This window comes from Rhinatrema bivittatum, chromosome 1 (genome assembly GCF_901001135.1).
Source record: "Rhinatrema bivittatum chromosome 1, aRhiBiv1.1, whole genome shotgun sequence".
Classification (NCBI taxonomy): Eukaryota; Metazoa; Chordata; class Amphibia; order Gymnophiona; family Rhinatrematidae; genus Rhinatrema; species Rhinatrema bivittatum.
In genome coordinates this window covers 495,610,214-495,635,392 of record NC_042615.1, presented here as the reverse complement: position 1 = coordinate 495,635,392, position 25,179 = coordinate 495,610,214, and the positions used below count along the sequence as shown (strand labels likewise).

Sequence of the window (25,179 nt, the reverse complement as noted above, 5' to 3'; positions counted from 1 at the left end):
AGTAGTTTTAATGGGCTCATATTATGGCAGGTGCCCAAGATATGTGGACTTGCAAGCTAGTCTGGTACACATCCGACAGCGGTGATTTCAGCATCCATTTTAAAGGACATTCATGTGCAGAGCATTGGACTGGGGCATGGTGGCAGGCAGGGGTCACTAAGGACATTACTGTCCTAGAACTCTTTTCCATAATAATCACATTTGAAATCTGAGGGGATGGTGCTAGCGAAAGGAAGAGTATTTTTATGATCTGATAATTCAGCAATCGTAGCAGCTATTAACAGTCAAAAGGCAAAATTTCCCCCTTTGGCTCAGCTGTGGAGTTATGCTAGTTTAGTCCTGGGGGAATTCTGCGCTACTGCGGAGCACAGAATTTGTGCAGAATTCCCCCCCCCCCCCCCGCGCATAGAAAATAGCAGAGGAGACCCCGGCATGCCGCAAACGGAGTGCGCAAAGACAAAGGCCTGCATGTGCTACAGGACGTGCTCTGCTCGCGGTGACGATGAAGGTCCGGGTGTGCCATTTGCGGCAAAAATGGAAGGTCCCCATGTGCCATGAACAGAGTGTGCTCCGCTCGCAGCAAAGATAAAGGCCCCGGTGAGAGAGAATGTGTGTGTGTGTTTGAGAGGAGACAGAGAGGGGTGTGAGAAAGGGGAGGGGGTGTGAGAGAGGAGAGGGGAGGGGGTGTGAGAGAGGAGCTGGGTTTGAGAGAGGGGAGGGGTGTGGGAGAGGGGGAGGGGGAGGGGGAGAGCAGGGAGAGGGGTGTAAGAGAGGGGAGGGTAAGAAAGCGGGAGGGATGTTTGAGTGTGGGTTTCAGAAAGAGGAAGCCTATATGAGGAGATTGTGAAGTAGTGTGTATGTGTGTGAGAGATTGGAAGCTCGTGTGTATGAAAAAGGGATCGTGTGTATGTGAGGGTGCTAGCCTGTATGAAGGGATTGTGTATGTGTGAGAGAGAGCCTGTGTGAAGGGTGCGTGAGAGAGAGACATAGGTAGCCTGTGTGAAGATGTATATGTGTGAGAGAGAAAGGGAGCTTGTGTGGGTGTGCATGCAAGAGAGGGACCCTGTATGAGGGGATGTGTGTGTGAGAGATTGGAAGCTCGTGTGTATGAAAAAGGGATCGTGTGTATGTGAGGGTGCTAGCCTGTATGAAGGGATTGTGTATGTGTGAAACAGAGCCTGTGTGAAGGGGTGCATAAGAGACAGTCATAGGTAGCCTGTGTGAGGATGTATGTGTGAGAGAGAAAGGGAGCTTGTGTGGGTGTGTTTGCAAGAGAGAGGGCCCTGTATGAGGGGATGTGTGTGTGCGAGAGAGAGAGGGAGCCTGTATGAGGGTGTGTGTATGTGTATTAGAGAGAAGGAGCCTGTGTGTGAGAGCGGGAGGGACAGAGGGAGCCTGGTGAGGGCAGTACTGAGAACGGGGTCAAACTCTGGGACTGGCGATAGAGTGGAAGGGGTTGAGTCTAGAGGTGGAGGGGAGAGATACTGAAAGGTGTAGGAGTTGGGGCCTGAGAGGGCAAAGTGGCCAGGGGAGTAGGGAGAGTGAGTGGAAGGGACACTCTTACAGTGAATTTCTAGGGAAATTCTGCTCAAAATATTTAAAATTCTGCATCTTTAAGTAATAATTTTTTTTCTGTATTAATTTAAAATGTAATTACTTATGTTTCAACTGTTTTATTGGTTTTTTACAATAATAAAATGGTACAAACAGTTTGAGATGTAAAATGTAATTACTTAAAAGACTGTCATGTAAATTGTGTTATTTTGACCAATATAAAGTTTGCAGAATTTTGCAGAATTTTAAGCTTTTGTGCTCAGAATTTTAAAATTTTTTCCGCAGACTTCCTCCAGGAGTACTAGTTGCATTGCAACTGATGGAACAATGAAGACCAGGCAGAATACCCTGGATCTTTACAGGTAGAATGGAGTTCATTTCTCTGAAATAAGGGCATGCATCTTTCTCAGCATCCCACAGGAGCAGTGGAGGTAGGTCTCTCATAGTATTTTTGTCTTCAGCAAACAGGAGGAAGCTCGGGAAAGCAAAGGTTGCTACCTTAACTCATGTCAGGAAAGGATAAGATCATTCCAAGGTTGGCCAGGAAGCAGAGCCAATGGACCTTGACAAGTAATGAGGTGCCTCCCTGGTGAACTCAGTCTTTAGCTTACAGCAAGCTGTGGGGGGGGTGGTTAGTGACTGCAGAATATATAAGGCAAGCCCTAATGGCAGGCAGCAAAAGCAAGTGGTCGGGTGTGTCTGTTAGGCTGCAAATAGAAGTCCTAGAAACTATTTGCAAGCATCACCTGGCTGGGTCTGTCTGGCAGGCACAGTCAATGTCTGGCAGGCCACAAATCCATTGCGTCAGCCAGGTTTGTCACGCTGGTCGCCAGCAATCCCACTGACCAAGCAGGACTTGCAAGCAATGATCTAGGAAACTGAATTTTTTGATTGTATTTACACATAGTCGAACCTGGGATGTTAGATTAGGATGATTGATTGTTACAGTGATTTATGTTACACTATGGTACACTATCTTAATAAAGAGACAGCAAATACATGTATTACATTGTGCCTGCCTCCAGCCTGCTTCTTGTTGAATGCAATCAATGTGTTTATGGGGGTAGGAAGAGCAACTGACAGCAGGATGCCTACAGTGTGCCAAGGCTACACTATGTATCTGCACAATTTGTTTTCTCTCCCCTCCCCCAGGCACCCAAATGTAGATCAAGCTCATACTTTCTCCAGAAACTTAATATAAGGATATACTGCTGTTCAAGTGTTCCAAAGTTTTAACTATATTAAGGAGCTTGGCAGACATTAATTATAAACATATAAGCACATCCAGATTACAACTGAAAAGCTAGTTGGGAAGGTCACTGCATAGCATGTGGAAACCTTTTAATAGGATAAACTCCACTGGGGAAGAGCATTATCAGATGGTCACAGTGGCCTACATAAGAACATAAGAAATTGCCATGCTGGGTGAGACCAAGGGTCCATCAAGCCCAGCATCCTGTTTCCAACAGAGGCCAAACCAGGCCACAAGAACCTGGCAATTACCCAAACACCAAGAAGATCCCATGCTACTGATGCAATTAATAGCAGTGGCTATTCTATGTGCCACGGTTACAGATCATTTGAGTCAAGCAAAAGACTTAGGGTCTTTCTTGCTTTAGATGTACAGATTTACAATGAATAACATCAAATTCCATTTTCAAATGTTGAAACTATAAGCTTGCACCAGTCATCCCTAGTTCTAGTATTTTGTTTCTGTTCTATTATATTATACAGTAAATACACTATAAATGAACCCATGTTTCTGAGGCTGTTTTTAAAACAAACTCTGGCTTTCCCTAGTCTTAGACTTGCTCATTTTAACCATGTTTACTACAATAAATACATTTCCCGAAGCCTCTTCTTTGTGTTCTGTGCGTCTTAACTAGATTGTGAGCTCCACTGAGCAGGGATTATTTCTCATGTGCACAAGTACAGCGCTGTGTATATCCAATAGCACTTACAGAAATAAGTAGCAGTAGGAGAAAGAAAGCAGAGAATGTATCACATTCAACGAGAGCATGTTGGCCTACCTTGGGGGGCATGGCTCCAAGCCGCAGACTTTCAGCAGTGGCGGAGGACGTCGGCTGCTTACACACAGATGCTCATTAATGGTTTCCCTCGTCTGTTTGTTCAGACAAATCACCACAGCCTCTTGGACACCTGCACAAAAAAATTCTGCAACCTTAGAAAATATGAGGTGATGAAGTGTGAAAGAAGGAAAATGTACGACCGTGTATGGTGCCATGCATGGGAGGTGGATTGGGAGCGCTGCTAACGTAGACACCAGAGACCACGCTTTGATAGCCAGAACTCGCAGGGCTGTCAAGAATCACCGTATCCAGGTTTGTTGTTTCCTGGCCCTTCCTATTGCGCCTTGAAGAAGGCACTGGGAAGCCAGAAATAAAGGAAAGCTCATAAAACCACGCTTGCACCAAGTCCCTAAAGATGTCAAACAACTGCATATTTGACAAGGAGAGTCAATGTGCTAATTTAATGCAGAACATTGAGAGTGTTACAAATGCTCTTTAGACATTTATGTACGTTACATTTTAATCAGCACAAGTTTTTTATTTCTTCTCTGGAGGCTGAAATAAAAAGCAATAACTTGTTTAACTTTTGTTAGTCTTCTTTGTACTAGTAGCCAGAGATGACATGTGGCCCTGTTTCCCCTGCATCTGGAGTTCATTCGGATGACAGAAGGCAGGTGAGCAGGACATGCTTGGCAGGCAGCACAAGAGAGAACCAAGCACTCTAACTCCAGTAGCGAAAAATCTATTAAAGATATTGTGAAACCATGTGGAATAATACAGGTATGTATTACAAATGAGCAGTCTCCATGATATATGAAGTTCATAATATAACACAATATTCTTAATCAGTTTCAACAAGGAATGAACCAGTCTTCCCTAACACTCTCATGACAGCTAGTATATATTGCCCAGTATACTTGGCCTGGACTCTTTCACATGGTCTGTACCGTTTCACACATGGCAATTCATCTGAATTTTCTCAACAACTGCTGGGGCCACTCTGAGGGTGATCCCAGAAGGGAGTTTCACCATTGGCTGCCTTTGGCAATCGTTCAGGAGGCATTCGAGATTTCTGTTGGTGCTGCTGGATAATTTCAGTTTTTAAACTTATCTTTTACCAAAGTCGCTACACCCATATAACCCCTCTAAAAATCCACCTTTTTGAAGCTGTTTTAAAATCTTAAGCCTGTTTATCCACCTCAGCCTCATTAATTAATATTACAATTATCTGGTGACCTGTATGTTTTTCTTGATTAGACTGTAAGCTCTATCGAGCAGAGAATGTCTCTTGTGTGTTGTTTGTGTAATTCTGCGTACGGTGAGTAGTGTTATAGAAATGTCAAGTAGAAGTAGTAAACGGTTGGCATTCTATAAAACCAGGATTTTGTTTTCTGAAAATGCTATATTCAAGTACTTTATATAATGTGCAGCACATGCTTTAAGCAAATGAAAGGTATCATTTGTTAACAGGGGTTACTTTCCCCCAAAATAAATTCTCCACTTGTTCTGAGTTGATATGAAGACAGGCAGAATATCGAAAGCTTGGAAACTTTCTCGAATAGTTCAGCTGAAAGTCAGGTTTGACCTGGGTACTGCCATGTAGGAGACCCATGTAGGAAACTACTAGGGCTCATCTGGCTGGCATGGGCTGGGAGCATAGTAGAAGTGGTGAACACTGAACCATGAAAAGACAAGTTCCCACCCATTACATACTGATGAAACCTAAAGATGGGATTTAGGGTGCTTGCATGCTGGTTTCCAAAAGGAGAACTGGCCCGTAACCTTTGCCACAGGATTGTTGTTGCAAAGGTAGGATTAGGAAGGAAGCAGGACGGGCCCTCACTGAGGAAAACTTCCTGGCATCCAAAAATGAAGGTGTTTGTAGACTGAAAGTGTGTTGCAACAAAATCAGTGAACCATTCCTTTTCAATTTAAAAATTCAAGTTAGATTTCTTCAAAATATATTGTAAATTCTTTATTACATAAAGCTTGCTTTAAAGTTAGGTCACAGAAATAACATCAATTCAGTCTCCCACAGAATTGATGTTACTTCTGAGACTTCTATCTTTGAAACAAGATTTATGTAATACAGGATTTCCAATATCAGATCAATTTTCAAAGGAGTTACGTGCGTAAATGTAACATACTATCCACAGCAATTTTCAAAAGCTATTTATGCGTGTAAGCAGGTGAATTTTAAAAGCCATACGCGTGACAAAGCCGGGAGATATGTGCGTGTCTCAGGTCGGTGCGCGCCGTGAGGGTTTTAAGATGTGCCCGAGTACGCACATATCTCCAGATATGCCCATAAATCAAAAAGTAAAGAAACGTGGCGGGGCGTGGACGTGGTATGGATGAAGCATGGGTGGGACACGGGCTTTCCGGGAAGGTGACTTGAAATGCATGCATATCTATGCACACAAGCACGCACAGGGGCCCCCTACCGTGTAACTTTACCTCTGCTATGAATGTCGTGTAAGTTTTAAAATAAAAAAATCTGGTCTAGTCAGCGGAGTCTGAAGGGTTGGGGCTAATAGGGTAAAAGAGAGAAAGGTTAATTAGGGGGTTTAGAAAGTTGGGAACCTTTACCTGGGCAAACTGGTAACGGCCTGGATAAACTGGAAATTGCATCAGCGTGCATATTGAATAAAATCCCACCACTTACGCGGTAGAGCTGGCATTTGTGCGCATAAGCACGCGTCTGTGCAAAATTGCATGTACACTCGTACAGCCGTATGCTATAAAATGGCCACATCCATTTGCGCGAGCCACCTTACACTTGTACATGCACTCCCGTGTAGCTGTTTAAAAGTTACCGTCAAAGTGCACTTACATGGATAAACTCTATGGACAATTCAATGGCATATATTGCAGCAATTTTCAAAAGCCCACTTATGCTGGTAAAGTTCCCAGCGACGTAGTGAGGGAGCAGAGCACACTGGGGGCGGAGTGAGCTGGAGCATGCTAGCAAAGGGTGGGGTCAAGAAGAGTTAGAGAGCAGGGTGGGGGGGCCGGGGCTCAGGAGGGACGAAGGAGGAGGCAGGTGGCGCACGATTGGCCAGGGCTGGGCTTTAAAGGGGAGCAGCTTGCGTGTAGGTTCCCCTTTTGCCCCGGCGCATCGGCCGATCCACAACTCCAAATCACTATCTGTGCAAGAGGATGAGGCAGAAAAGATTTTGTCCGAATACTCAATCGGCAGAATAGTCGGCCCCTTCTCATCCCCCTCCTTCGCTAATTTGGTAGTGTCACCTTTAGACATGGTTCCTAAAAAAGAATATGGGCGCTTCCGGCTCATACACAATCTTTCTTATCCTTTGGGTAATTTTGTCAATGACCTGATCGACCCCCTTCTATGCTCCGTTTCCTACGCATCATTCAACTCTGCCATAGCCACCATCAAGATAGCAGGAGATTGAGACGAACTAGCAAAGGTGGACATCGAGTGTGCCTTTAGGCTGCTACCCATCCACTTGGACTTATTTCACCTTCTAGGCTTTCAATTTAGAGGCCAATTCTATTTTGACCGGTGCATACCGTTGGGCTGCTCGCTATCCTGCACTTACTTTGAGCTATTTAGTTCCTTTCTCCAATGGGTGGTTGAGCAGCGATCAGGATCCACACGGGTCGTGCACTATCTTGATGATTTTTTATTGATTGGGAACGATGTAGCGGACTGCCAGCACCTGCTGGATACATTCCAGGCTGTTGCACAGGAGTTCGGGATCTCCCTAGCAAAGGAGAAAATGGAAGGGCCTTCTAGAGTTATCACATTCCTGGGGATAGAGTTAGATGTAAGGGCTCAGATCTCTAAGCTCCCCGTGGACAAAGTCACTAAGCTGCGGGAGGCCATTTGGGCTCTGGGTAGCGTTAAGAAAGCAACCCTACACCAGTTTCAGTCTCTGATTGGCCTCTTTAGCTTTGCCTCCAGGTCATCCCAATGGGAAGGGCCTTTATGTTTTGACTTTCCTTGGCCACAGCGGGCGTGGTTAGAAAGCACCATCGTATAAGGGTTTCTAGCTCAATAAAACAGGACCTAGTTATATGGGGTACGTTCTGGCAGGACCCACCTAGGCAAAGCAATGAGTTAGAATTATTCACGGATGCTTCCGGAGGTTTAGGTTTTGGCATATACTTCAGAGGAGCTTGGTGTGCCGAGTGCTGCCTCCCAGCTGGCATGAGTGCAGGATCACCAGAGACCTGACCTTTTTGGAACTATTCCCCATTATAGTAGCCCTGAAGATGTGGGGGAAGGTGTTAGCCAGGTCATCCAATGTATTCAGATCCGATAATATGGCAGTGGTGCAAGTAATCAATGGGTTGTCTGTTCAGACCTTCGTGGCTAATGCTCTTATAAGACAGTTGGTATTCACGTGCTTACGCTACAATATTACTTGCCGCGCAGTGCATATCCCTGGCGTTCAGAATAATGTTGCAGATTCTCTTTCCCGCTTCCAGTGGGCGGCATTCAGCTGCTTTCCTCCAGAGGCCGATAGTCTCCCAACCCCGGTACCGTAAGAAATTTGGCAACTTGCCCCCCGATTTTTGGAACTGATCATGAGCTCCCTAGCGGAGAACACGAGAAGGAGTTATAAGCAAGCTCTGTCAGACTTCCAGGCCTTCCTCGGGATCGATGAGCGGGATGATATGTGGCCCATATCAGCAACCTTGTTGATAAGATACATCCTACACTGCAAGGGGCAGGGCATAGCCAGATCATCTGTTGCCACTCGTTTGGAAGGCCTGTCGTTCTTTTCCAGAATAATGGGATTCCCTAGCTGTTTCGAGTTATTCCCGATGAGAAGAATAATGGTGAATTGGGCAAAAGAGGTGGGCAGGCTGTGGGATTCCAGGTGTCCCATCACATACAATCTATTGAGGCGTCTGCTGGCGTCCCTGGAATCTGTCTGCTTTGATGGTTTCGAGGCCTGCCTTTTTCAAAGGGCGTTCTTCCTGGCATTTTATGTGGTGCTGCGGGTTAGTGAGCTAACGGCCCACTCAGTCACTAGGCCAGGCGCATCCAGTCTGCAGCGAGCTGAGGTAGCGCTCAAAAAGGGTAATCTGGTGCTGTGCATTCACAGGTCTAAAACAGACAAAATCCAAATTGCAAACAGGAGCACTTCTGCACGCGAATAATCACAGCAAACAACAGGAAATGTGCAGAATAAATTCAATGTCCACACAAACTTCTTTGTGGTATAATTTTTTCATTTCAGACGGCAACGCCACAGTGTGTAAATTACAGCATTTGAAGATGCAAAAGGGGTCCCCCGACACGGACCCGTGTTTTCGCTGCGAGGCTGCGTCGGGAGGGACAGGCGGGAAATGTTTAGTTGTTCTAGAAAGTAAAATAAATGAAGTTAAAAAAAGGAACCTTAGAATTATGGTGGACAATTAACAAGGTGGAAAACGGCATCAACAAATTTAAACAATTTTACAAAATTCAAGGAGATTCATTATGTCGCAATATCGACATATCAGTTAATCTAGGAATAAACTAAAGAAGCTATAGACTGGACGTGACCAACAGGAGGACTACAATAGATGTCAGTGAAACCAGTTGAAATGAAGCTCAGGGAGGGTGACAGAAAAGAAAAGAGAATATAACCCACCAAGAAGGTGACATACTTCTCAGGGTATATGTAGTAAACAGACAGTGAGGGACCGGACCCAATAACCATTAGTTTTACTAAGTTAAAAAAATGAATATTGTTAACCAGGGGTTGTGAAATGCCTTTATGCAATTTGAGGAATAACATCACTGGGATTACAATGCGGAACTCAAATTAGCAGACCTTAAACTTTGTGCAATTCGGAGAATAGCGTGACTGGAATTACAACGCAATACTGAAATTAGCAATTGTTTTACATTTTGGCGCAGAGACAAAACCAGGGCAGGGGCTAAGATAGTCCTGCAGGAATGGCCAGGAGAGGCTCTTGTCCAGTTCACTGCACTAAATTCTACTTGGAAAGGTGCCCCCACAGGCGGCGGGCAGTTGTTGCTACATGCAGACGGCAGCCCAGTAACCAGATACCTATTCCGTAAATTGCTTCACTTATCCTTACACGCAGCGGGCATTGAGAGCACCGGCTATATGACACATTCATTTTGCATTGGAGCAGTCGACTTGGTCCTCTATGCAAAAAAGATAATGGCCATTGGCAGATGGCAGTCCAGGAGGTTTAGTTTGTATGTGAGGCCACAAGAATACTTCCTGTATTAGCTCCTAATATATACTGTCTGTTTCAGATCTGGGATCCCGGTGGCACTTTATCTGGATAATAGGCCACTCTTATGTGCGGTGGGCTCATAAGAGAGCCTTACATCGGCCTGAGGGCGAACATCTAGGCATGACTCCTCGTTGCCTGTCGCTGTATGGAAAGGGATCCTGGGGATGAGAAGGGACCAGTTGATGCTGACCTTTTTGGATATGATGAAAATCCATGCACCCACACTGGAGAAAATCATTCATCTGGGAGGCAACGACATGACAGCAACCTGTTATGTTCAGCTCACGCAAAAGATACAAAAGGATTTTGTCAGCTTGCATAACCTGTGCCCACAGTTTGTCATCATTTGATCCTATATCACCCCCTGCTGGGTATGGAGAGGGGAGTGGTCCCATCAGGCGGTTGAGAGAGCTAGGAAGAAAATTAATAGGTGGGTTAGCAGATTTATGCCCATTATACAAGGGATGTGTTCAAGACACAAATTGCTAGATGAAAGCTCGGGGTTGTTTAGGACAGATGGAGCTCACTTGTCAGATATAGGGTAGGACATATTTAACACCGACCTACAGGATGTCATTGAGGCCCTTCTAGTTAGCCTGGCCACAGCTGAAGTTGTTGGGGGGTCCACTACCAGGTTATAGTGGCAAGGTGACCAGCGCCTTAGCAAGGATCCCTCCTAGATTTACCCCAGGCCTTACCCTAAGCATTTGAGGGTCACTTCCCTCCAGCGACAGCAAGGTCAAAAGGGGGAGCAGGGTTTGATGGGCCAGCGGCCCGGGGTGTTTATTGCAGGCACACTCTGATCGGATCGGTGGCTGAATCCGGTTACAATCCCAGCCTCTGACGCTTCTGCAGCGAAAAAGGGGGTTAGGGGACAGCATCTAGGACGATGCGACCAAAGGCTCTGGTTTCTACAGTTGGGGTCTTGGCAAGCACGTCCCCCGACATCTTGTCGGTTATGGCCAAGTATATTCAGCGGCACCTTGGCTTCTACGGCTGGGTGTTTCCTCGGCTCGCCAGCGGCGGCCCCGCTCAATTGCTTAGATACTTTTGGGTTGCTGGTCACCAGGAGTAACCCCTTTGTTGTAGGGATAGTGCATAATCGAATTGTTACATTGATGGTATTGTATTACATGTTGATGTTTACTTGTGTTGTGCGCTGCGACCAGAATTTTCCCAACAATAAAGAAAAACGCTTTCGAATCCAGTTGTGTGTCTGAGATTAATTATGATTGGTACAAGGACGTGGGGAGGGAAGGGGAGAAGGGGGGGCAGAGAGGGGAAAGGGCAAAAGTGGGGAACGTAGGCATCATCCCTGCCCTCACTGAGTGCATTTACACTTGTAAAATCCATTTTAAGCACGTAAATGCTTTTGAAAATCAGGCCCTATATTTTGAAGAAATCTAACTTGGATTTTTACATTTAAACGGGACGGATCACTGGATCCGTTGCAGCACACCTTCGATTTACATATTGGATTTTGTGTGTGTTTCTGCCCTTCTCCACCCCTCTCTAGTGTATATCCAAAAATGAAGGTCCATGCTGCCACTGCTTCAGTCCCCCTCTGTCATAAATGGCAGTGAGAAGGGCTGGGGCAGTCTCCCACTTGACTTGGAAGTTCAGGTGTGGAGGATGGCAAAAGCCGGCGCAAACGCACAAACAAAAGAAGAGGGCAAAGCTGCCTCTTCCAAAAGGGGACTGCTTCTGGTTTTCCATCTGATGCGCATGAATCATTTTGCAAGGCACAGCATATGTCAGCGCAGTCAGGCCTTTCGTTTCCAAGAGCTTGTCTTCAAAATGCGTTAGTTCACAAACGAGAAACTGAAAAGGACACAGTAAGGGAAAGAGAATGGAGTGAGGTGCGAACAGAAACTGAATTTTAAGCGCCTACGAAGTTTGTTTTCAGACTTCCAACAAATGGGCTTGCCCAGGGTTTATACCCAGCAGAACAGCCTGGTTGCTACATGATATTTGATGACAGCTCTGGGAAATGTAGTCACTAACTGCAGACTCAGTTACTAACTGTTTCCTTCTGGTTGCTACCTCTGCAAGGCGAAAGGTTGCTTCTGTGTCGATTCAATTTCATCTCCTGAGACTGTTAAAACAATACAATTAGCTTGATGTGTCTTGTGACTTTTTTTTTTTTTTTAAGAATCGGAATCTGATCTTTAAATCCTGCTTTCACAACTTTGAGAGACTTGAGCAAAAAAACAACAAAAGCAATATTTTGCTTGTAAGTATTTGGGTTGAAGACCCACAAAAAGACCCCCTTGTGTAGCTGGGTGAATAGCATTGTAAAGTATCTATCCTAGTCCATGGTCACTTAGAGTACAGAAGTGAATTTCTCATTTTACCAACAATTTCACAAGAATTCTCCAGTTTACACCATTTTGCTATAACTATTTCTGTAAAGTTTAATGCCAAATCTTTCATATGAACAGTCAAAACAAGGTCAAGTGTTCACAAAAGAAGTGAAAAGCTGCTTATTTTGGTTTTAAAAAAGCCATGTACAAATCAATGAATTCTTTGTAATTGTTTTGTGAAAAATAAGGTGAAATCAATGTTATTGACTAAATGCTTCTGAGATGGGGCAGAAAATTAACTGGAATAATGTTTTTTTAATGCAAATAATTTGCCAGGGTGCAAAACTCCACTTTGAACTTTTGGACAAACATTAACATATCTCTGTCGGTCTTTACCCTGGCAGTCAATGGAAGGGACTAAAAAATGAGAGACTTGTTTTAAGCGCTCCATTTACCTAATCTGAGACCAAAAAGGAGCCTGTAGCAAAAGGTTATTCAGGAAGGAATAAAACTGTTGATTTTCAAAGCTATGCAAAGGCTGGTTAGAGAGATCAAATAGAAGCAAAATGGACACTAATAAGAACGTATTGAAGCATTTCAGGCCCACTTAGTTCCAATGCACATAATGTATTATTAACTTCATAAAAACATAAGATATGCCATACTGGGTCAGACCAAGGGTCCATCAAGCCCAGCATCCTGTTTCCAATGGTGGCCAATCCAATTCACAAGAAACTGGCAAGTACCCAAATATTAGATAAATCACAAGTTACTATTGCTTATTAATTACTGTAATAGCAGTTTATTGATTTTTTTCTCTAGGAGCTTATTCAAACCTTTTTTAAACCCAGTTACATTAACTGCTTTAACCATATTCTCTAGCAATGAATTCCAGAGCTTAACTATGTGTTATATTTATGAGAGAATGTGAACCCTGGGCTGAGATGAGAGGTGTCTCCACTTACAGGGAAGAGCCCTGTGAACCTCACCATCAGCAAGATTAGTCTCAGTGGCATGGAACACAGCTAGAAGTAGAGACTTTATTATGAGGAAGGAAAAGTAATGTTCACAGAATAGTAGATGAGGTAGTACAGTGATGAGGTAGATGAGGGAATAATCCAGAGAGAACCACAGCTAATAAGATCCGGTAGTGGCTCGCGGAGCAGGGTACGCCGGGGATCCCCTCTGACAAGAGCAGGCAACTTCAGGAATACAGATCCGGTAGTGTCCTGCGGAGCGTGGTATGCCGAGGAAGTCTGAACCATAGATGTTGAGAAGCTAGCAGAGATGCAGGAACCCGGAAGTGGCTCCTGTAGCTGTACTGTAGATATTCTGAAGTGTAGGAAAGTTGAATGGCGTCTACTGATGAATGACGGTAGTGGCCCGAGGTCGGGGTTCACCGCGTGGAATCCACAAAGCAGTTCGAGTAGTAGAAGTCAGTAGAGGTACTCACAGTAGATGATTCCTGGAGAGAGAGAGAGACCTGAGAAGCAGGTCTAGAAGCAGTCAGGCAGGAAGGCCCTCCGAGGAGCGGATAGCCGAGAACGCAGGGGAGCCCCCAAGGAGCGGGTACTCAGAGTATCCAATTGCCAAGACCAATTCAGGAAGAGGAAGTCCTTGAGTGTGGAGAATTCAGCACGACGGAACTCCTTGCTAACTCAAAGAAGGCAAGGGCCGGTTGGGTTAAATACTGCAGTTGGTTGACGTCATTGGGAGGGGACACCCCAAGGTTCCCACCAAGACGACTTCAAAGGAGGCCTTTGCGCACGTGTGCCTAGGTAATTCCAGGTCCAAGATGGCGGTCGGCAGTGCTGAGAATGCCGGAGAGGTCGGCGGGGATTGGCAGAGACCGCCATTCTTCCCAGACTTGATGGAGCGGGGAAAAAGGAGATGAGCATGAGAGGTCGCAGCCATCTGCGACTAACAGGCATAACACTATGCACTGAATGAGAAAGAATTATCTTTGATTTGTTTTAAATGAGCTACTTGCTAACTGCCATCTATTATCTGAGAGAGTAAATAACCAATTTACATTAACTTGTTCAAGTCCTTTCATGATTCTGTAGACTTCTATCATATCCCCTCTCCGTCGTCTCTTCTCCAAACTGAACAGCACTAACTTCTTTAGCCTTTCCTCATAGGGCAGCCGTTCCATGCCCCCTAGCATTTTGGTCGCCCATCTCTGCACTTTCTCCAGTGCAGCTATATCCTTTTTGAGAAGCGGTGACCAGAAATGCCATAGTATTCAAGGTGCAGTCTCACAATGAGCGATACAGAAGCATTATGACATCCTCCGTTTTATTTGCTATTCTCTTTCTAATAATTCCTAACATTCTGTTTGTTTTTTTGATTGCCACAGCACACTGGGCCGACGATTTCAATGTATTATCCACTATGACGCCTAGATCTCTTTCCTGGATGGTAACTCCTAAGTTAGAAGCTAATATTGTGTAACTGCAGCAAGGGTTATTTTTCACTATATGCATCACTTTGCACTTGTCCACATTAAATTTCATTTGCCATTTGGAAGCCCAATCTTTCAGTCTTGCAAGGTCATCCTGCAATTAATCACAATCCGCTTGAGATTTCACTACTCTACATAATTTGGTGTCATCCGCAAATTTGATCACCTCACTCATCGTACCCCTTTTAGATCATTTATAAATATATTAAAATGCACCGGTCCAAGTACAGATCCTGAGGCACTCCACTGTTTACCTTTTTCCACTGTGAAAACAGACCATTTAATCCTACTTTCTGTTTCCTGCCTTTCAATCAGCTTGCAATCCACAAAAGGACATTGCCTCCTATCCCATGACTTTTTAGTTTTCTTAGAAGTCTCTAATGCGGGATTTTGCTGAACGCCTTCTGAAACTTCATTGTTCTATGACTCTGATCTAGTGGCATAGCCACGGTTCGGCCTGAATGGGCAGTGGCCCATCCACTTTGGGTCTGGGCCCACCCAACTGGAAGAGGCCTGTTGGAGCAATGCCATCGTAGGACCCCATCCCCATGACAGTGAAGAGGAGGGGCCTCAGAAGAAGAAAGGCCACTGTGGGATCCCATCCCCGCAACGGCAAAGAGGAGGGTCGGAGCTGCAATGACATCATGGGATCCCATTCCCATGGTGGCAGAAGTAGGACTTTGGCTGTGCCTAATGAAAAGCCCTTGCGTGTTTGTATGGGTGAAAATGGAAGCTTGGATGTGGGTGAGAGTGAAAGCTTGAATGTGTGTATGTGAGTGAGAATGGGAGCTTGAATGTGTTATTTGTGTGGATGAGAATGGGAGCTTGAATGTGTTATTTGTGTGGATGAGAATGGGAGCTTGCATGTGTATATGTGTAGGTAAGAATGAGATCTTGAATGTATGTATGTGGGTGGGTGAGAATGAGGGCCTGGGTGTGCGACTGTGTGTGTATAAGAATGGGAGCCTGGGTGTGGATCTGTGTGTGCATACGGGTCTGGGGGGAGGGTGAGAGAGTGAGATCTTCTGTGTGTGTGTGTATGATAGAGTATGTAGAGTGAGAATTTGCGTGTGTGTGTAGAAAATGTAAGCTTGTGGGGGGGGGGAAGCATATGACAGTGATAGCTTGTGTATATGAGGGAATCTGTGAGAGAAAGCGCATGTGTGTGTATGTGAGAGAAAGAGAGAGAGAGGAAGGGAAGAAGATAGTAGGAGAAGAGAGGCATTGAAAAGGAATTAGGAAATGAGAGACAAAGGAAAAATGAAAAAAAGAGACCAAAACCAACTGATAAGAAAAATACAAAGATCAGACAACAAAGTTAAAACATTTGTTTTGAGATTTCAGCAATTGGAATATGCCATCTTTGGAAATGTGCATTTCTTGTATTTTTGTACTTTGCTCTTTTTTCAGTATTCCACTGTTCAGAGTTTAGTTTCTCAGGCTTTCTATTTTGGTTTTATCTGCATGTTTCTGTTTCCAATTTGTAGTCTCTTATTTCTATATTAGTAAGGGTTGGTCTCTGTTTTGCTTGTGTGTGTGTGACTGAAGTGCAGTGTTTCTGCTCAGATGTAGTTTCTCTATGTACTCCAGCTTGTTCTGTTACTCCAGTAGGTGATGTATTAATGTTCTAGGACCTGGTGTAGTATTTCCATTGCTGCTTTTTCACAATTTGCTGTTATTTGAATCCTGAGAGTCAGTGCTGTGACTGTATGGTATGGAAAGGTTCTAGATGTCTCTTTCTTTGCAGGAGTTTGTGTTACTTCACAAAATAGCAGTGGAGGGATATTTTTTGCTGAGGTGACACCAGAATTTGAATACTTTTTTCATCTTAGTTGTAATGTGAATTGTCCTAGCTCTGCTCTGCACCTGTTCTGATGATATAATGCATTTTATTGTAGTTATGATGATTTCTGGCTTTCTGCAAAGAGGATTCATGAAAGAATACATACATTTTTGTTTTATTACATGATTCACTGGATCTGATTGTTTGTTTTCTTTGCTTTTACATGATATTTGCGCATTATAAAATTTAATAAATATATAATAAATGAATACAGATTAATAAGGAATCTTTCATGCTGGTAAGTGCTTGAAATAATTGAGGTAACATATTTAAATGCTTCATGCATGAATCATAATGGCTGTTGCAAACTCCTTAGAAAGCCATTGTAGGGTGCAGTATATGGCATTATTTATCAATAAGAATACTAGTACGTCTCAGATCTGCAGGCCTACAGCCCGTCCTTATTAACCTTGTGCCACCCAAAACATCAGTTCTGGCTATGCCTCTGTTCTGATCATTCCTTTTAGGACATGTAGAGTTGTTTGGGCAATGCCGATCCCCTGTAGAAAAAAGGGTGAGGAAACCACACTGAGCTCACGTGGCTGTGACATCAGCGTCAACTAAGGGCAAGAGGACACAAATACCAATGCACACTTCAGTTTTCCCAATGCCTCATTTGCACATTCTCTGAAACATTTATCCTGGCTCCATAGGAAACAATGAGGAAAACCCCAGCAATCATATACACGGGAAAAAACCCCCATTTATTAAAGTAGGTGAAAATCCACCAATACGCTAGCAAGTATCAGAGCATGATGGATGACTGAAATGTTCTACTACCATCTTTGCTTTAGGGACTGGATTTGATCTGTCCATAGTTTTGGATTGACTTTGACCTTTAGTATGGCAAAGGAGCCTTACATGGAATTGCTAACCTCTTATATCTTAGTTTCTTCCCTCTTCTTCCATGTTCCCCGCCTACCTTGGGCATGCAGCAGCCTCTCCAACAGGCCCACTATGCCTTGCAGTCCTGGCATGCCACTAGTGAATGTACGCTCTGAAGAGCAGGGGAAAAAAAACTCCGGCTGCAGGAGTAGTTGTATGCGCTGTCTTCTTTTCTTTCTAGGCATCTCCTGTTTTCCATGAGGCATCTTGACGGTCTTGTCATTTTTGCTGTCTTTCAACCTCACCCTGACATGCTGCTGCTGCTGCTTCTGCTCCAGGAACAGAAGAAGAAGGCAGAGGTCCCATGGAGGCAGAAAGATGACCCTCACTTCCAATCCCCTTCACCAAAGTTAAATAAAAAATGTATTTTTGGTGTATAAAATACATTTTTGTTTCTTGTAGAGGTAGTGGTATGTCTGCGTGCAAGTGTGTAAGTACATCTGTAAAGCACAGGTCCTGACAGTGTTTAGTTGTGAGAGCAACTGTAGGAAAGAGTACAGATTGGGAGGGCAGGAAATGAGTGTGTGTGTGTGTGTGTGTATTGAGATGTGTGTGCAGTAGATAGGGTCTATCCAAAGTACTCTTCAAGAGGTAAGTGGACCATCAAGGCACTGTTTCTTTATAAACATTGAGAAAGCCTCTGAAACAGGACTTTTCTCCACCTCTTTCCTGACATTTCTTCCAATTCAATCCCAATGGAATTTGATAGAGTAAAAAGAAATAGGTGGAGCATGATTTTACATAGGAGAAAATTAAAATAATTACATTTTTGGGGGGTATAATAGGGGTCGGCAGGACTTTCCCTTGTAAATCTGTTTGGAGTGCCTTTGGGGAAGTGAATAAGAGCTGCATATCTAGACGAGTGAAATACCCTTTGAGGTCGATTTTAAAACAAGTGCATGTGCCACCATACATGCGTGTACTGGCGCGTAAGTGGGAACATACCAGAATTTGTAATCGTCTTATAGTGGTCAAATATCTCTTTTTATGCTGGATCTTCAGCGGTCAATGAAAGGCCAATCAGTAAAGGAGTGAGGTGAATTTATGAGCGCAGGGAGCTGTTAAGAGTTTGTGGCACTTATACATTAAGCAAACGGGAACAGGTAAAAGAATATACTGCTCCCAGTCTGCATTTGGGAACCCTTTAGGAGTTTCAGGGTGGGCTTGGAGATGTTCTCAAATATTTTAAGGTAGTGGGGTGGGGGGGGGGGGGGGTAGAGGATCGTCACTACTTAGTTTGCTATTTTTATAAAGAAGCTGTTGATTGAGTGGGGATTGCCTGCTGCTCGGCAACTACTTTTGTTTTGTTTTTTTAACATTATCTGGCTAACTTCAGGCTTTCATTTTTTCTGGCCACAGTTAGCCAGGTGCCAGATATTAACTTTATCGGGCTAGTGCCGAATACCAGGCCAGAGCTTGGCCAGGCATATCTCGTTGAATATCAAATGCTAAGTTTCCCAAGCTTCTTGCCCTGTGTACCATTGGCTTTGTTAGAACGTTAAGCATTACATCTTGTGGTTAGCATGCTTGGTGAGAATAAGAGAAGATACAAATCAATAAATCAAAATCAAAATATTGAATATACTGCTGTTTATTAAGTACAACTATCTTATAACTGCCTATGTGCTATCTTGACATAGTAATTCAGCAAAAGACAAAACTTCTGCTTAAAAATATCCTCTGTATCTATAGGCAGCTTTATAGGGCAGTAACCGCCCCCCCCCCCAAAAAAAAAAACCAAAACAAAAAACAACCCAGCCTTTATATTAGAGGATGAACACTTACAGGATCGTATGAAAATCAAGTATTGCATCTGCAGTAAAAGGATATAGATCAGAGCTGGAGACTGATCTAGCTGCCTTACAGGTCGATACAGTTATGCCGCGTTAGAAAGAGTGCGGCAGTGCCAGGCGCACCCTCGTTCCCCGCACGCACAGCTCTCTTCACCTACTGCTCGATACTCTCTTCAAATTGCATGCAAATGCATGCCGCGTCTGCGAAGCGTTAGGCGAAGGTTAGGCCCGCGTAACCCATTTTACTGTATAGAGCGCCTATACAGTATCCTGGGTGCACGGGCCTAACGCTTCACGGCCACACTGGTATCTGTCATTTCAAATGTCATTTCAAATGACATTTGAAATGACAGTTACCAGGAAGTGGACAGTTATGTTCTCCGATGCTCGGCAAACTTTCCCCCAGCCCCCGCTCACCTGCCCTGGCCGCGTCCGGTCTCCGGTGCAGCCCCAGTCCTGTCCCCTCCTCCCGAAGCAAAAAAAAAAACAAAACGAAAAAGTAGCAAGAGAGCGAGGGGAGAGACAGGCAATCCTAGGCTCGGGCCTGCTAGTCCCTTCTCCTCTCCTCCCGAAGCAGGGCGCGAAAAGCAGCCTTGCTCCGGGAGGAGGGGGCGGCAGTTTAAAGCGACGAAGCGACTTACTTTTGCAGCCCCCCCCCCTCCGGACATTGGCGACAACCGCGGCTCCAGCCTCCAGCTGTCAGACAGACGCATCGCACATGGGAAAGCGGCTCCTATGCATGCAATTGGCTGCTCAAGACGTTACGTCACGACGCCTATCCTTACCCCTGCCTCTAACGCTGGGGTAAGGATAGGCGGTAAGTTAGCAGGGTAAACGCGCGGCAAAACGGCAGGGTAAAAAAGTGATAGTCGGGGCGCGCGTTACTGTATGGGAGGGAATAGCTAATTTGCTCGTTTACATTTAATATACATGCCGCGGGCGGAAGGGGTCACCCGGGGATTTTAAGAGGCGGTAGGGATGAATTAAAGGGGATAGTGTATCGCGGGAAGGGCTAACGCGGCCGGAAAGTGAGTAGAAGGCGAGTTAGGAGCAGGGTAACCGCGGTTGCACTTTACTGTATCGATCTGTTAATGGGCAATGCCTCTTTCAGATGACTGATGAAGAGTTAGCTATTTTTGATATAAAAGACCAAGGGCAGAATGGAGGAAAAGCCTTAGTAAATCAGGACCCAAGAGTATGATAGCCCTACTGGAGGAAGTCTACCGAGATATTTGTTTCACCAATTATAAGCAACTCAATAAAAGACTCATTAATAAAAGTATGAGAAGGTTTGTATAGCTATGGCAACTGAGGAAGCATCTTACTTTTACTGCATCCATGAAGCTAAAGATGCTTGTGATTCCAAGATTGAATTTCAGGTGATCTGATCATAGCTTGAATTATTTAAAAAAAAAAAAAAGATTTCATCCATTTCTGAACAGATAATGTTACCATTTATAGAAGGGCAGAAATATTAAGAGCCAACAGGGATAGATTTCACTGGCTGGAGCAGGTGATCTACTACCAGTGATTAGCAGGTAGTTAATACATAACTAAATAGATAAATATCTGTAATGGTTGCTATTATTGATATTAAACTATAAATTGGTAATGCTTTTTAGAACTCTTTTTAGCCTGGTTTCCTTATAGGAAACCAACTTTATAAATTCATCATGTTTGTATATCTGTGTGGTCTTCCCCCTAATGGCACCGACAGTGACAAGATAACCACAATGAATACACAGGAGATACATTTGTATGCAATGCCACCATTGTATGCAAATACATCTCAGGCATAATCACTGTGGACAGCCTGAAAACCGAACCCATTTGTGGGTCTTGAGGACCCGAGTTGGCCACCCTTAGATTTAGAGATACTGCAAAGCACATTTTCTGAGAAAGACAGAAGAATTCTGAAGATAAATGATTGACCAATTCATAAGCAATGTATTTACCTCCTCCGCAGGATTCTGAGCATTCCGTGAAGCCTTCATATTCCCAGTCATAGAGCTCCTCATACTCCTGCAGGCCACCGTAGATCAGGTCAGCTTCCTCAGGGCTGAATTCTGCTGCCTCCCCATTGCAGGGCCCACTATAGCAGGTTCGATGATACGCAGGCTTTGGACCTTCACACTCATCAATAGGCAAATCGGCCACGGTCTGAGAGAAAGAGAGGAGCACTTGGCACTTCACCACCCTCACCTGAGTGCCAACCCCACATGAGACACTGCACGCAGACCAGGCCTCAGGAATGAACCTACAGATGGAAAGCAAGCATACAACAACAGAACTCAGGAGGAGAGCTTGTAAAATCTGTAACCATAGCAGAATTCCTTTGTCCTCATAACACAGAATCTTCATCACTGTTTGGCCATATTTTTTGGCTCATCACAAGTTAATTAAAGAACGGATAACAACAAGGAATGATACCATCCATTCTAGCCTAATTCAGCTTTGTGCAGCTCAGACATGTTGTGGGGTGAATTTTCAAAAACGTTACATGGGTAATAATTAGCGTATACACGTGTAAGCATTTACTCGTGAATTCCATATTTTATAAAAGTAATAAATGCATTTATATTTTCACTTTCACACACACACACACACACACACATATGCGTGTAAAAAAGGGGCGTTCCGGAACGGGGCAAATGCTTAAGCACGTACATTTGCAACTTGCTCGAGTATTTTTACACCTGTTAATTGTCTGTCACAACTGATATTAAACGTGTTTATTATGCAGTACTGACTGAGTGGGAGGTCTGGGTGAACTGAGGAGAGTTCAGGCAGAAGAACTAGGAAGATCTTGATGACTTGGAGAAGGACAGGGCGAACTGGTAGATTGGTAAACTGCTTAATTTAATGTACACATGAATGTTTTAAAATTGGTAGACTTGTACGCATAAACTGGGACTTATATAAGCAAGTCCCACTTTACTTTTGCACGTAAAATGTAGATTTTAAAAATAGGTAGAAAAAGTCTGTGCATTCAATGCATCAATATATGTGGTTTCAAAGCACTGCATATATTTGCGCATAAGCCTACATATGCACGTATGTTGTGGAGTAGAAATATGTGTATTTTATAAAACATGTGTATATCATATGTGCAGGTTGTACAATACTTGCATAGTTCTGCTCACAGTTATATACTGTACGTGCATATATGCTACTATGCACATTTTCTGAAAGTTATCCTCCCTGCCTTTGGCACTCATTTGTCACCAGACTTGGTTTATGAATTGGCCAAATGACTTGTTATTGTTTGCATATGTGATAAATAACTAGCATTTCCTGAACTAGTTTTGCAGTGGATTATAGTTACTAATTCTAAAGTTCTGGATTACAAATTGATTTAAAGCCAACCTTCATCCTCATGTTTTGTCCATTCCTCCAAAAAAAGAGAAAAGTAATATATAATAAAAAAAAATAGCATATTTGATGTTTGCACCAGTTTTTAACATATTAATTTTATCTTAAAATTATTGATAGTAGCCAAAATAATTGTATTTGTGTAGACACATTTTTAGTAGCTACAGCAAAAGCAAATAATGTGAAAAAGATACAGTAATTAAAAATGTGATTGTAAAGGAGCATATGTTAGATCCTCCTTAAAACTCTAGGACCAGGCCTGGTCCAACTTAAGACAACCCCCAAGGGAATCTTGGTTGCAGGGCATTTCCCCTGGGGTGAGAGGGATAAAAAGGAAAACTCCAGAGAGGACAGAGGGCCCCAGACGAGTAGAAAAAAGCAAGAGCTATGCTAAAACTACTTATCTGTAAACTGCTGCATTTCTATTTCCAGCACTGTTGAGGTAATCAGGCTTTTGGTTGTAATTTGTTTGTACATAATATATTTTGTTTCCTTTACAGGCGAAACAACTTTTTCCTTGTTTGTACATAATAAAACTCTGTAGAAGAACTGCCGGATTTCACACTGCTTTGTCTTCCGACAAGCCAACGATTGCTCATGTTGCGTTACTGTAATGTAAAAGCGATAGGTTGAAATTTTCAAAAACGTATTGTGCTGTTGTTAGGGCCCAGTGAAAGTCACACAAAGGGGCTTATGTGTTAGAAAAGTACTACTTCCCAGCCCCCAGCCATATGCCAGAAAAAAAAATATATACCCACAAACCATTCTAACCAGGGAAAGAGGTTAGCATGGAGCAATGATTTTTCTAATTTCTCTCCTTCCATCCTCATGATCAAAAAAGAGAAAAAGAAGTGTACCCAAACTACCAATGTCTAACAGAATATGAAATACAATCAATTCAAATATGAATTTGTAAAGGGTTGGTATCAGAACTGTAGGTGTGCTGAAATGCTTTAATCCACTGCCTTTTGCTCCCAATGGGCCCCAAAGCAGTTATCAGATGCAACCTCCGAGGAATTGGGTCATCTATCGAAGCCTTAAAACCAATTTTTTATATAAAAAATTCTTTGCACATAAAAAATGCTGACCAAAATTAATACTTATCTTAGTGCCTGACAATTCTATTAAAAAACCATTTGTGTGTCTTCTTGAAGAAAACTGCATATAATAACGCCCAATAAGGCCCATGTTTCGACAACCCAAGCTATCTTCAAAAGGGTCAAAAATCACATGTGCACGAGCAGCTAAACCTTGTCTTCAAAGATGGTGGCACCATCAGTGAGGTGCAGTTATCTTGTTTTGGCCATCCCAGGATCATATGCAACTCTTCTGCACATGAACAAAGCAGCTAACCCATGGGAAATCTCACAGATTGGTATATTAACCTCTCAAGGGTTATTCATCAAAATGTGCTAGGCCCCTAACACCAGTGTTATGTGCAATGTGAGAGAGAGAGAGAGAGAAAGAGAGAGAGAGCCTCTCGGATAGCACACCACCTAATTGTCATCTATATGTACCACTATAGGAGGGTCATCTAGTAACTCGAGGTGAGGTTTTGATGGTATTCTAGGGTTTTGGGGCCAGTTTTTCATGCACAATGAGACATACAAACAGAACAGTGCACATCAGTGAAGATTTGATGTGAATTTGAGTGCGGAAAGTCACACAAAGATGAGATTTCTAAAATGTTATCTCTCCCTAGTTTGAAGGACTATATATACAAAATGGAGAAAACTATTTCGTGCATCTGACCCTTAGTCTTAGGTTCAAGATCTCAAGGCCTCCTGGTTTAGTCTTTTATTTGGGGTTGTTGGATTTGAGGACTCCAGCCCCTGAAATGTTTATTTTTAGGAGCATTAAATATATAATATTTACAAGTAGATACCTGAGCCTACAAAATAAGAGCTGCAAAATCTCAATTGTTACAATGACAGAAGATGATTTAAAACATTTTTTTTTGAATAGAAAAGAAAGTGGTATATAGTACACAGTGCTGGAAGTCTCCCTTTGGATAATACTACTGACCTGCCTGTCTGTATCGAATTCCCTGCAGACTCTGTCTGTGCAGATGCATGACAGGAATTTACTTTTGTTCCTCACTGAATCAGTCCCATCGCTAAGCCAATGCCATCTGGCCTCCAGATATTGTTGTTTGCCCTCTGCTCCCTCGGGGCCTATGCTGGGGTTATTTATGGTACCTTGCTGAAAGCTGGCCATCATGTTAAACCACAAAAAGGAATTTTTTTTTTCCTGTTTCTTCAAGAAACAAAGAGCAAAGACGATTTGCAATAAAAACAAATTGGATTATAAAAATATAGGCTCTTGCCTTTCCAGTCAGAACTGTGGAACTATTACCTCAAATGGCCAGAGGCCCTCATATATTCAGGTATATTACGCCTGAGGCCCATAGCGATGGGCTAATATGAATGTACAATGATCCGCGGTAACTGTAATGCCATTTCCAAGCTGAGTCGTTTGGTGCTACATGGCCTAAGGGATTGTTTTCTTAGTAACTGTACTAACAGAAATCACTGTTCTATTCTCTTTTCATCTAGATTAATACATATAGACATTGACACCACATTAGGCTTTATTTTAAAAAGAAAATAAAGCTGTACAATTGATTTGATTGGAGGCCAATGGCACACATTTATCTTTCCGTAACACGTGCCTTTCTCCAAATTCCAAATAGGCCCAACTAAATGTA

At 43.4% G+C, this 25,179-nt stretch overlaps 1 protein-coding gene across 5 annotated transcripts in view; it reads right to left on the bottom strand.

The window, feature by feature from the left end:
* ADAMTSL1 (ADAMTS like 1) overlaps positions 1-25,179 on the bottom strand; it is a 1,467,826-nt gene that overhangs the window by 250,590 nt on the left and 1,192,057 nt on the right. For all 5 annotated transcript variants that reach the window (XM_029608733.1, XM_029608741.1, XM_029608751.1 and 2 more), the window contains 2 exons: positions 21,056-21,357; positions 3,585-3,714 (listed from right to left, as the gene is read on the bottom strand). In XM_029608733.1, the coding sequence (XP_029464593.1) occupies positions 3,585-3,714; positions 21,056-21,357 (432 nt within the window). The remainder of the gene's footprint in view (positions 1-3,584; positions 3,715-21,055; positions 21,358-25,179) is intronic.